The sequence below is a fragment of the Nannobrachium achirus genome (genome assembly GCF_963921795.1).
Source record: "Nannobrachium achirus genome assembly, chromosome: 22".
Lineage (NCBI taxonomy): Eukaryota > Metazoa > Chordata > Actinopteri > Myctophiformes > Myctophidae > Nannobrachium > Nannobrachium achirus.
The window spans coordinates 25,147,149-25,160,986 of NC_137829.1; the positions used below are offsets into that span (position 1 = coordinate 25,147,149).

At 42.6% G+C, this 13,838-nt stretch overlaps 1 protein-coding gene across 1 annotated transcript; it reads left to right on the plus strand.

Annotated features, from left to right (window-relative positions):
• Window positions 1-20: 20 nt before the first annotated feature.
• ehhadh (enoyl-CoA, hydratase/3-hydroxyacyl CoA dehydrogenase) lies at window positions 21-13,218 on the plus strand. Its single transcript, XM_080752594.1, has 7 exons — window positions 21-175; window positions 2,291-2,394; window positions 2,559-2,728; window positions 4,348-4,459; window positions 6,166-6,270; window positions 8,837-9,181; window positions 11,588-13,218. Exons 1-7 carry the CDS (start codon window positions 102-104, stop codon window positions 12,838-12,840), a joined length of 2,163 nt encoding a protein of 720 aa, XP_080608720.1. The 5' UTR covers window positions 21-101; the 3' UTR covers window positions 12,841-13,218.
• The last annotated feature ends 620 nt before the right edge of the window (window positions 13,219-13,838 follow it).

Sequence of the window (13,838 nt, forward strand, 5' to 3'; positions counted from 1 at the left end):
TGGGTAAAGGTAATGGAAAAGTGCCAAAGATGTTCCAAAGTCCAACCAGCTGCTCGCCAAAGGACATTTTAGCACTTTTGTAGTCTTATTTTGTCGAGACGATGGCTCAGTATACTCGGGTTTCGGGATCTGTTGCAGTGATCACTCTTCAGAATCCTCCTGTCAACGCACTCAGGTGAGCTGTCATGACAGTGACTGTGTGTGACGTGTTCCTTGAAGTTTCACGAATCTTTGCAAATAGCTCTATGTTTCAATTTCATGTGACATGTCTATACATACATCATGATGTCGTCTACATCTTGCATTTAAACTAACAAAAGAGTAACCAGCAAATAAAACATTTATGACAATCAATCTCCCAAGTAGAGATTTTAGAATGTTTTAAATGTTTGTTAAAGTTTTTACTCAAAAAGGCCACAAAGGCCTCAAAAGTGACAGCCTCCTCTATTCAATAGAGCACCAATAGAGTCTATTGGTGCTCTAAACAGAGCCATTGAGATACTGTCTGGATTTATTCTGACATTCTGATGAGTAAATCCCTGTGACTCTGTAGAGCTAGACTCTGTAGAGCAGTGTGAAGCACTGTGCAAGTTATTTGGGATGGGCAAAGATGTCAAAGGGAGCTGCATTTTTTTTTTACCATAGAACTATGGCCCATATTAGCCTTACATTAATTCTCTCCTGTAGTAGCTTCTGCTTTGATGACGTCTATGGCTACAGGAGAGTCTTAACGCTTTGACAGACAGGTCGGGAGTATGGTCTGCAAAACTGCTACTGTGGCTCTACACATGCATACATGCGAGACATATCTTCCGTACAAGTTCTGCAAGGTGTATGCGACTTGTACGGTAGCCTTGTTTAATGTATAAGTCCGTATTTTTAAATAAAATTCGTTTTTACCAAGTGTACAGCTTTTCCTCGTTTGCTACAATGTTAGCTGCAACAGCGCCCGTTGGTGGCTGGAAGCATTATTCCGTATACACATACGTCATGTCCTTGTATGAACGAATGGGGGAATGGATGAACGTCACGTGATAAGTGCAGCCATCTTTAACCAGACCAGAGCTGCTCGATTTGGAAAAGACACACACTTGGTAAAAACTCATTTTATTTAACAATACGGACTTATACATTAAACAAGGCTACCGTACAAGTCGCATACACCTTGCAGAACTTGTACGGAAGATATGTCTCGCATGTATGCATGTGTAGAGCCACAGTAGCAGTTTTGCAGACCATACTCCCGACCTGTCTGTCAAAGCGTTAAGACTCTCCTGTAGCCATAGACGTCATCAAAGCAGAAGCTACTACAGGAGAGAATTAATGTAAGGCTAGGCCCATATGTACCTTATAGCATGTAATGTGTTTATTAATTGATGTTGAATTATTCAATAAAAAAAAAGGAAACACTATTCATTGTGGCTTTTTACTGCGCTGTTCTTCTGCATGTTGCTGTGATAAGTAGCACAGAGGAAAAGCCCAAATCCTTTTGACTGTTCTAAAAGACCTCATTAGGTGACCTGGCCTTGGATGTCTATCAGACGTCTAGCCGCAAATTGCAACACTAGATTTTTTTAATATGTTGAATCTAGCGTTGCAATACCTCCCATTGGCATCCAATGCATCAAAAAAGTATTTTGCTATCTGATTGTATTAAACAACGTCAAACTCACCAACATTTCAGCCTTATGGAAAGCTTGAATTATCCTCTTTCTATCTGCAAAGTGTTTGTTTCATAAAACCACCATAGACATGTTATGAGCTACTTTCTGTCAATAAATTCCATTCTGAATGTTGGAATTTGGAAGCACTTGTGGGAATTCACTCAATGGTCCTGTGAACCACCTGTTTGTAAATTGCATATAATGCAGCGGGACATTGGACGAGCACTTCCAAAATTAAAAACAAAAAACAAAACATGGCTGCTCAGATTTGTTGACAGAAAGTAGCTCATAACATCTACGGTGGATTTTTATGAAACAAACACTTTGCAGATAGAAAGAGGATAACTCAAGCTTTCTTTCCATACAGCCGCAATGTTGGTGAGTTTGACATTGCTTAATACAATCAGATACAGATAGCAAAAGACTGTTTTTATGCATTGGCTGCCAATGGGAGGTATTGCAACCCCATTCAGCATATTTAAAAAAAGAAATCTAGTGTTGCAATTTGTGGCTATCAGAGGTCCCATTCTGAAACACCATGTTAGAGCAGCACAGTCTTGTTAATCAATAGCATGAATTGTAAATTAATGACTCATCATAAAGTTGTGCCTCTCTTTGTCTTTCAGTGCCCCTGTGAGGCAGGGCATTGTTGATACAGTGCAGAGAGCACTTGGCGATTCCAAGGTGAAGTCTGTGGTCATCTGTGGAAATAATGGAAGATTCTGTGGTGGTAATAAGCTTTTTCTGTATAGAACACCATGCAAATATTATAACTCAATCTAACAGCTAAGTTGTTTGTTCTCTTGTTGGGCATTTCAGTCTTGCATAGATCACTGTTGTCCTGCTATTTTGGTGTTCCTTATTAGCTCCTTGGTTTTTGTGTTTGGGAAACAGGAGCAGATATCAAGGAGTTTGCGGGTCCAATGTCCGGCCCTCCGCTGATACCAATGATTCACGCCATAGAGGCAGGGGACAAGCCAGTGGTGGCAGCCATAGAGGGGATGGCTTTTGGAGGAGGACTAGAGTTGGCCCTGGGGTGTCACTATCGCATTGCACATTCCAAAGTTTGTTTACATTTTACATCTCTCTCACTTTCTATGACACCCACTCATTCACTAAATGTCTACATACAGCTGTTGTTTAACCACTTTCACTTTGATTGATTGAATACTTTATTAAAAGGTTACTGCCAGCCACTGTATAGCCAATGACGATACTCGTCATTTATTTATTGGTGGTTCACTGCCATTGACAAGTCATCATTCTCTTTTTGGCCACTATACCCTAAGTTATGAAAGACCCATAGCACATGGCTAGTCTGGGTAGCCATGTGCTTCAGTGAATCATGTGACAGCAAAGAAATTAGCTGATTGGCTGTTCAGAGAGGCTAGAGAAAACTTGACAACAATACATTTCTAATGGGATGATTCTTGCCTGACTGCGAGCGCCAGACATCTCACACTACGTTTCACTTCGGGAGAGAGTCTGAGATTACGGACGGAGATTCTACTTCGGCGTGGGCGGGCTAAAGCCTATTGACGTCACACACACACACACACATACACACACACACGCGCGCGCGCGCGCGCGACGTGGCGTGACATTGCAAAAATACGTTATTTCTCATAACATATTATATGTCTGCATGTTTACGTTAGTGCAAAATGGTATTAAAACGTGAGGAAACGGCACTATTTCATAGTTTATTAAAATAATACGAGTCGAGTCTGACTCCGCCATGACAGTTTTCACGGACCAATCAGAGTCCACTAGACTCTCACGTGGGCAGAGGACACCAATCAGAGTCCACGAGCGAGTCTCACGTGAGCTCAAGAGCTCTGTTTGGAGGGGGCTGGGACCGGAGCAGCCAAACCACGTGCCCCAAGCATACAACCCTGATTGGCCCATTCAATGCGCCCGCTTTTCAGGCGCGCTCAAAATAAAATATGTGCAGCTTCAGTCCACACTACAAACCACCCACCAACAGGGGGTGGTGATGTGCGGACTGAAGTATCAGGCTAGGATGATTCCCCCTGCTGCACAGTGTGTGAGTGTGTCTGTATTGCTCTGGTTTACTTTTTTTCCACACAATTACAAGACAGCCATGTGATTATTTTAAGACCATTTTCCATTTTGCATTCCAGCTGCCAGCAAAAAAAAGTTAATTAACATTGAAAACCTCATGGCAGTGAACAGTTAAGTAAGTTAAGTTAATTTATACCGTGGCAGTTAAAGTTTGTAGTTGAAAAGTTTTTAATATATTAAAAATCACACTTAGTGTGAAGTGAGGGTTGCTATTTATGAGTTAATTTCATTAAGCGTCCTGCGAAGCTTGGCCAATGTGACTCTTGGCATACGACAAACTTTGGACAAAGGCAGATGTTGGAGCTTAGCTCCTTCCAGGAGCAGCGCTCAAAAAACAGGATATCTACAAGCTCACAATGTGTGAGGCATTGTGAGCTTGTAGACATGCCATTTTTGAAAATTTACCTTTCTCTGTTGTGTCCTTGCATGCACCATAATCTATCTGGACATACTTGAAAATCGGTTATAGACTTCTTTAAAAATGTAGTCAGACAGGGCTATGAACATAATAAAACGTAATAAGTGGTGGAGATTTCTGACTACCCTATATTCACAATGTTCAATCAAGAAGATGTTGTGTGCATGTGTGTTCTCTTAGGCGCGACTGGGCCTTCCAGAGGTGACTCTGGGTTTGTTGCCCGCTGCTGGGGGGTCCCAGCGTCTTCCCAGGCTCATTGGGGTGCCGGCTGCCTTAGATCTCATCACCTCAGGTATCATAGTCTTACTCACTGAGTTGATTGATCATACAAAAGCCTCTTTTATACAGAGCGCACACAATAATGGTGTGAAGAAGTACTATCGTTACTGCCAGCTTGGCTTCTTCTAGAAATATTAAAATGGCATTAACCCTAACCCTAACCCTAACTCCAGATTTGGATTATTTTTGTTGCTAGAGGTATTTTTGCAACTGAATACTCATGTTCTGAAATTATATGAATTATTTCTACATTGATTCTATATTAAGAAATCTATCAGTAGGTCTATCAACTATTATCTGTGTAAAGTGTATGTAATTGTATATTAATGCTCTACTGCTATGCCTTTAGAATTAGCACTATGGCCGTTTAAAGAATCCCTGGCTAATAAGCCTTTTATGAGTATGCCTTAATACATTATAATTGCTCTCTATAACTAAAAAATCTAAACGAATATTTTATGTTTTAGGAATACCGGTAGTTCACCTTTCACTCAACAGGGACCACTCCCGTTGCTAGTTGATGATGTCACTCATTTGTCCATGTGTAGTCAAGCCCTTTGGAATTCATGTGCTAATAAACTAGACCAGGTCAACCTGGTTGTGCCAGACCCCCTGTCTGTCATCATCATTTATGACATCATGCCTTTTGTAGGCATGTCATCATCATGTCATCATCATATATACCCTTTATATAGAAAACCCGGACAGACCGACATTTGCTTATGTAGGCCTACCCATTTCATGGGTCTGGCAAAAATAACTTAACCCATTTAGACCTGAACGCAAATCTGTGTCACTTAAAGGGGTAGACCACCCATTTTCAATATTGGAACTGTGTCATTAATATACCTTAGGGGAGTTGTGTGGAAATAGAAAAAAAGTTCCCCCCCTTCTGTGTTGCCTAGAACTGGAGGATTGATTTTGGGGTTTGTAATTTGTATTGTAAAGTACAACTTGATGACATCACACATTGTACTTTACAATACAAACCCCAAAATCAATCCTCCAGTTCTAGGCAACACAGAAGGGGGGGAACTTTTTTTCTATTTCCACACAACTCCTCTAAGGTATAGTAATGACATATTTCAATATTGAAAGGGTGGTCTTCCCCTTTAAGATTTGAACCACTTTAACCACTATTTTATGCTTTAACTATTAAAATAGCAGATATACAAGCTCACAGCGCGGCACCGAGTGTAAAAGCGTTGAAAGTCCTTCTTGTAAATCAGTGGTTATCACCTTTTTCCATGTCAAGGACCCCCCAAATTATTGTATTTGGCCGCAGACCCCCATCTCAAAATATGTTGTTCCAGGGACTGCAGGGAGCAAATATTTGACTTACAAATGTTAGCTTTTAGAAGAAAAAAACAAAAATAGCAGATCTACAAGCTCAAAACATTAAATGATCACCTCCTAAGGTTAATATGAGCATCAAAACAATATTCTAAATATTAGCATTTTTTTAGTTCTACAGTAGATGGCAATTATAATGTTTTAAGGCATATTTTATAAGGCTTATTAGCCAGGGATCCTTTTTAACAATATATTTGTTGTGTATCCTGATATCCAGCAGGGGGGAGTATTCATTAACTTTTGATTGTCATCAATGCAATACCCTTCAATAGATTAACTGAATTTCCCCAAAAGCATTAATCCCAGGACTATAATACGGTAGGTTTTCTTAGCAGAGCTGTATTTACCCTTTCATGCCTTCCACAGGCCGCCATGTGACGGCTGCTGAGGCTCTGAAGCTGGGAATAGTTGACCAGGTTGTGGATGAAAACACGCTTCAGTTGGCCGTCAAGTTTGCCCTGAGTGTTGCAGGTGAGAGGAAACGCCCTCCTTCCTTCAGGGGGCCTAATGTCCTTTTAATTATGAAGGGGGGCACCGATACACACTTGCGAGACTTGGTCTCCCATTTATTTCACCTCCAAAAGGGAAGCGAGTTCAGAAAGTGGCCTCAGAGCAGGTATTTAACAAAGTCCAGTTTTAACGTTGTCCCTCTGGGACACCCTGATGGCACAGTCAGAGGAAGAAGAGAACGCGGCAGGCAGAACCTCCACCACATCATAGATAAATGTTTCATGGCTCTGTCAGATGTGCTCTGATTTCCTCGCCGCTGTTGCTGTATTATTCAGGAGGGCGAATAGAGACAAACATTGTTGGAATATTAATCGTGGGCCCCTGCCTGCCCGCCCGCCCTTCATTTAGATTGGGATAGCCTTTTATTTCTGACTGGCATTGATTTGCCGGTTATATGATTTGCTAAACGGTGTCATGGGCTTTAGGAGAAAGAATATCTGTCTTTGGTGGAAACGCACCCAGACAAGCTACACAATATTAATGTGCGAAGAAAAATACTGCTGCTTGTCATAACTCTATTCCCACCCCCCGCCCCCACACACACACATTTCTTATTTATTAGAACAATATATGAATGTGTTGCACTCCCTTGATTGTGTATCTCAACCATTCCTTGTGTGAAGAAGATGAAGCAAATGATTCAAAACCATTTAACAACTTATTTGTGTATTCCCTCGGGTAACATGACTCAATAACATGTACCACCTGCTTGGGTGTGGGTCTGTGGGCAAGCAGTGCAAGAGTACATACACATCAGAGTAACAACGGAATACTGTGCTCAGCTGTGCATGAGCCTTTGATTTCTCAGCATTAAATGTACAGGATATATCCTGGGCATTAGGTTATTAGATGCTTTACTTTGAGAACATTCATCCTGGCTAGCAGTAGCTCACTTGGCACAGACATCACATATTCAAAATATTTCAGCTAATGACCTCTCCTGTGTAAAATCTTATTGATCCATAATATGCTTTCCTAGTTGTAATGGATGTGAAACATCTTCAGTATCCAATAGTGATTGCATGATGTTGAGAGAACACAAGCCCTTCACATAATCATTCTTCTCCTCTTCCACACTGCGCTGCCAAGCTCACTTTTTGAGTGGGAGAGAATTTTTGTGTTGTTAGAAAAGCTTAGGCTTAACAGTGAATCAGATTGAGAAATGGCAAGAGCCTGCATACTGGAGATTTGAGGAGTTAGAAACTAAACCGGAGGAGATTATCTGTTATCTGTCAGATTTTACAGTTTGATTAGCAAATGTGTTAAATGCTGATAGAAATTGTGATTGGTGGTCACAATTGGTCACAAGTGGTCTCTGTAATGTCAATGGGATGCACGCATTAATCAGGAGAAAGGACTAATTGATTCTGTATTCATTACACTTAAAGCACACAAATGTAACACAACACTGAGGCTGGCACAAGGACATGTGCTGTATAGATGCCTGTGTGGTGTGCACACGAATATACTGATTTCTCTTCTTGACTAAGAGATTAACATTTTACCCCAATAGTTGCAACATCTGCCTGCTACATCTGTCATGATGTCGAGCCCTCCCAACAAATCCATCGACAGTTCAACCATTTACAGATTAACCGCTGCAATAATGCCACCCATAGAGTACACGGCATCAGACATCTTATGGTACATTACACAATGCATTTTTAATGTAAGCTGAACTGACATTTCACACAGTGCTCTTTACTCTGTTGCTCTGTTGATTTTGAGATGCATGATAAAGTTGTTCTTGGCCTTAATGGTAGCCAGCCATACATCAATCAATCGCTGCCCATCCCTGGCTGCTGTCCCTTTAAGCATTGCCATGCTGACCCAGTTTCTGGCCCAGACCCACAAGTGTAATTCAATGGAGCTGCAGAGGGATCTGAGTGCTGTCTCATGTAATCATGTCAGAGGAGACAGGAAAGGGAATTAAGATGCTTTTAACAAGGTTTTAGCAGAGCGGTCATCCCCTTTCTCTCTCATTGTTCCCCAGCTTAAATCACTGCTGACAGACAGTTTTCTGCTGTGTTGAGTTTTCTGGCTCTGGTATTAAAATGTATTCACGTAGTCCCCCTCGTTAACAATTTCTCTAGTCCTGTACCTCCTTTCACAGACTTGTGCATCACAGAATTTATTTTCCTTCACCAAACAGCTATTTTGCCTAGGGACCAAATTGCAGCCTCTTCACTTCATTCCATATCTCCGTTGTTCAGGGTGAACTGTGACAGTGCTCTGGTGGAGAGGGACTCTGATTATCCAGGAAATGGTCTGTCAATTCCCTGTACTCTGAGAAACTATTGGGGCACTTGGAAGTTGAGTGGATGATTGTGCCTGGAAAAAAAATCCTACCTACTCCACTGAGCGCTCTCAAAAAATGGTTAAAATGCTGACTGGAGTTGGGCATATACTTTCCTGTATTAAAACGAAAAAGGTAGCATGAAATTTGTGTCTGACTCTGCATGCATCGTTGAGCACTTTTCTGTTCCACCCGTAACTCCAGATTGCTCTTTTAATGTCCCGGTTTCAGGAAAACCCTTGGATGGCCACCGTCGTCTAAGCACACGTCCGTGTCCTGCTCCGCCAGACCTCGATGCTCTGATTGAGGGGGCGATGCAGCGGGCGCACAGGAGTTCCCGTGGAGCCACGGCTCCAATTGCGTGCATCCAGGCAGTGAGGGCCGCCGCCACTTTGCCATACCCAGAGGGCATGGAGCGGGAGAGGGAGCTGATGGCCACCCTCTTCAACTCTGAGCAGGCACGGGCCCTGCAGTACTGCTTCTTTGCACAGAGAGCCGTGGGCAGGTGGAGGCTGCCCAGCGGAGCCCACTGGGACACCAGCAAGCCTGTGCCTGTCCGCAAAGCAGCTGTCATTGGTACTGTCTCCTGGCTAATCACATTTCCCTTTCTCTTAACCAATTAATAATAATAATAATAAAGCTTTATTTGTATAGCACCTTTCATGACATGAAATGCAGCTCAAAGTGCTTTACAGAGCAGAAAATGAAGCACAGTTACTTAACAGAAAAAATAAAATACACATGAATACAATAAAGCAGAACAATAAAAACATAAAACATTGAAGAACAATTTCAGAACAGTGTGGACGTCAATAGCATCAAAGATAAAAAAAATAATTCAGCTAAAAGCAAGAGTAAAGAAATAGGTCTTGAGCTGTGCTTTAAAGCTATCCACAGAGGCTGCCTGTCTTAGGTGTAGTGGGAGTTTATTCCAAACTGTCGGTCCGTAGAAGCAGAAAGCTGCTTCACCATATTTTTTATATTTCATTTTAGGCACATCGAGTAGGTCAGCACTAGAAGACCTGAGTGGGCGGTTTGGAACGTATCTATGCAGGCAGTCATAGAGGTACGAAGGTGCCAGACCATTTAGAGCTTTATAAACAAGTAAAATCATTTTAAAATCAATCCTAAAAACAACCGGGAGCCAGTGTAGCGACGCTAAGACTGGAGTAATATGTTCTCTCATCTTAGCTTTAGTTAAAACTCTGGCTGCCGCATTTTGAACAAGTTGCAAACTGTCAGTTGTTTTCTTTGGCAGACCAGAGAGAAGTGCGTTGCAGTAATCAAGCCGAGAGAAAACAAAAGCGTGGATCAGCGTTTTTGCATCGTCCAATGTTAGATAGGCTCTAATTCGCGCAATATTTCTAAGGTGAAAGAAGGCAATCTTGGTGACATGATTAATGTGTGTATTAAAATTCAATTAAGACCTGAAGAATACCTAAAAATGTCTTCTAAATCCTAATGGTTAGTTTTTAATGTCAAGGCCCCCAAGAATTATATGTATTTGATCTCAAAATACGTTGTTCCAGGGACTCCCCAGAAGCAAAGATTTTAGTTAAAAATGTTCGCTTTAAAAGAATATATATTCAATGATGCACAATTTTTTTGCAAAACCTTTTTTTTAATAGCAGATCTACAAGCTCTACAAGTATATCTGCTATTTTTGAATAGCCAAAGTAGAGAAAATAATGGTTAAAGTGGTTACGTGACACGGATGCGTTCCCATCTTCATGGGTTAACTCTCATATTTATCCAGGAATCCATATAGCCATTTTCATTGTTCATTTTAAGCCTAACCCTAAGAATTGGAATGTGAGCCTCTTGGACATTTTGTGCGTGGAGAAGTTGGTTTATTCAGTCAAACTGGGTTTAAGTGGGTAAACGCTCTTCTCTCAGCAGAGGGGAGTGGATGTGAGACAATCTGGATATGTGGAACTCACCAGCTTGTGCATCAGTGGGGGAAAAGAAATGCAAGGCTTGGGGGAAAAAATGTTATTTAGCATGCACAGCCAATTTCAATCTGGCAGGTGCATATTACACAGACACAACAAGTGCATTTTTACTGTTAAAATTCATAATTATATATACTGTAGATTGATGATTAACAGTATTAATTGTGTTTTGATTAGTCTGATGTGATTTATGAGCAGTGATGGAAAACAAGTTATAAAAGTCCAGAATTCAAAATGTACTAAAAGTTGTTCAAGTACCAAAAGTAGAAAGTACTCATTATGCAGAATGTCTCATTTCAAATGTATACAATTATTTTGAAAATAGCAGATCTACTATTTAGAATGAAATGATGAAAATGATTATGAAATGATTATTAATGTATGTTTTATAATTATAATGAAAATCTACAAAGTAACTAGTAACTTAAGTTTTCAAATAATTGCAGCAGAGTAAAAGTACTGACAATTGGAAATACTCCAGTAAAGTAAAAGATGCCTCATAATTGTACTTAAGTACAGTATTTACTGTAGTTACGTTACACCAGTGGTTCTCAACCTGTGGGTCGGGACCGCCAGGGGGGTTCCCAAATTATTTTGGGGGTTCCCATGTTTATTAGCTTAATGTGCAACATTGTTTTCTCTCTCAACAGTAAACACGTTTGAGTGTATAGAGGGTACAGGGTACATGCACATTTCTAAAGTGACAATTTAAGGACTTTTTAATACCTCTAAAATGACAAATTAAACATTGGCCAAATTGTCAAATATTAGAGGCAGAAAGTGTGAAAATAGCCGATCTACATGCTCAGTTGTGAGCATGTAGATCGGCTATTTTCACAATAGAACCGTGTTATACAAAATGCAATGCCTCAACTCTTAGTGCTCATCAGGGTGGGGGGTCCCCTGTTCAAATATGATTATTTTGGTGGTCGTGGCCTGAAAAGGTTTCGAACCACTGCTTTACACCACTGTTTACGATGTGCCATCTCCAAACTAGCACCATCCTGACCTGCAGTTGTCTGTCCCTCAGGCCTGGGCACCATGGGAAGAGGTATTGCAGTGGCTCTGGCTCAGACTGGGATATCGGTGGTTGCCGTGGAGACGCAGCAGCAGCTGGCTGAGGCCAAGCGGGCGGTGTCGGACATGTTGGAGCGCGGGGCTCGGAGACGCGGGGTGGCCTCTCCTCCCCCCGACCTGGTCCGGTACAGCCCCGACCTCGAGGCGGTGACGGAGGCTGACCTCGTCATTGAAGCTGTTTTTGAAGACATGGCCTTGAAAGAGAAGCTGTTTCAGCAGCTGTCTGCCGTGTGCAAACCTGGCACCCTGCTGTGTACCAACACCTCCGGTCTGGATGTGGACCGCCTGGCCTCTCAAACGAGCAGACCTGAGCTGGTGGTGGGGATGCACTTCTTCGCGCCGGCCCACGTCATGAAGCTTTTGGAGGTGGTGTACGGTCCTCGCTCTTCCCCCACTGCGGTGGCTACTGCCATGCAACTGGGAAAGAGGATGGGTAAAGTCAGTGTGGCTGTGGGCAACTGTCCAGGGTTTGTGGGCAACCGCATGCTGAAGCCATACCTGGAGCAAGCCAACTTCCTGTTAGAGGAGGGAGCGACCCCTGAGCTGGTGGACCGGGTGCTGGAGGAGTTTGGCATGGCCATGGGCGTGTACAGGATGTCTGACCTCTCTGGGTTGGATGTGGGCTGGAGGATCAGGAGGCAGGCCGGGCAGACGGGGCCTGACGTGGCACCAGGACAGCCAATGAGAGTCCGGCAAGGTCGCAGGTACAGCCCTCTGGCAGACCTGATCTGCGAGCAGGGCTGGTTCGGTCAGAAAACGGGCAGAGGCTGGTACCTCTATGATGGACCCGGGGGTCGGACGGCCAGGCCTGACCCGAGGCTGCACGGGTTTCTGGAGGAGTACCGAGCCCGGCATGGCCTGGTGGCACGAAGCATCGGCCAGCAGGAGGTGCTAGAGCGCTGCTTCTACCCCTTGATCAACGAGGGCTTCCGTATTCTGGAGGAGGGCATCGCTGCAGGGCCCGAAGACGTCGACGCCATCTATGTGTTTGGTTATGGCTGGCCCAGGCACCGCGGGGGTCCCATGTTCTACGCAGGCATGGTGGGGCTAGCGAGGGTCCTAGAGAGGCTGGAGCATTACCACCAGGTCCACCAAGATGTCCCCTACCTGGAGCCCAGCCGTCTGCTCAGGAGGCTGGTGGCCAGCGGCAGCCCCCCTATCCACAAGTGGAAGGAGACCATAAAGGGGCTCCGCAGCCAACTTTAAACCTCATTTCAGATGTCAGCTTTAATCTCATAATATTATACAGTATCGTTAAAATCATTGTTGACTGTATGACTAGGGGCTATTATACTTTACCTTTGTGTGATTGCTAATATCTGGAGATTCATGCCAGTGGCTATATAGTAGAGCCTTATTTTGTTTGTCTGCTAGACGATTCTGATTCTTACTGTCATATTTTGATATTAAAACGCATACAATTCTTAACCATGAATCCAATGTACAGCTGTCTGCACTGTGTACAGTATATACTTTACATTGCTGCGTTGCCATTATTTGGCTAGCACTCTGATTATATTATGAATCTTATTGTATGTCTATATGTACAAATCATGTATGCAAACCTATTCTCATGTTGCCTTAATAAATATATTTATATAAAATTGTCAGTCTGTCGGGTGAGTGTAAGACCTGCTGGCACAAGTGAAATTCGAGATGCTTCACAATCTGATGGCTTTGACTTTTATTTTGTGGTAGTCACAGTCAATCCAGGAGGCAGAATGTTATAATTGTGGGCTCGCTGAAAGCGAGCACACGTATGTTATCTTCATTATTTATCAGTCAAGTTCTCCTAAAAAATTGAATTGTATTTCTGCTGTAAATGGGTAGGTAGACTTGGGTAGGTTTGATTAGGCTTCTTACAGCTGGCTAATAATGTGTAGACCAGGCTATATTTAGTTAGACTGAAAACCAGACAAATATGCCAGAGCGAAAAAGAAAATAGAGACTTTTATATGCAGTGTTATTAATCTGGCCATCACAGGCTAATATTTAGTAACCTGCTGGAAGGGAAACTATTACTTAACCACTTAAATCTCCTATTCTAAGTAAAACAGATCGGAGTTGCAACTGTACTTTGACTACACCAAATCTCTAATACACCAAATATTTGCTATTTTTGGCTGACCCCCCCCCCCCCCCCCCCCAGAATAGGGATGCTGAAGCTGCTGAAAATCTTAAAAAGCTACCTCTGTAAGAGCGCA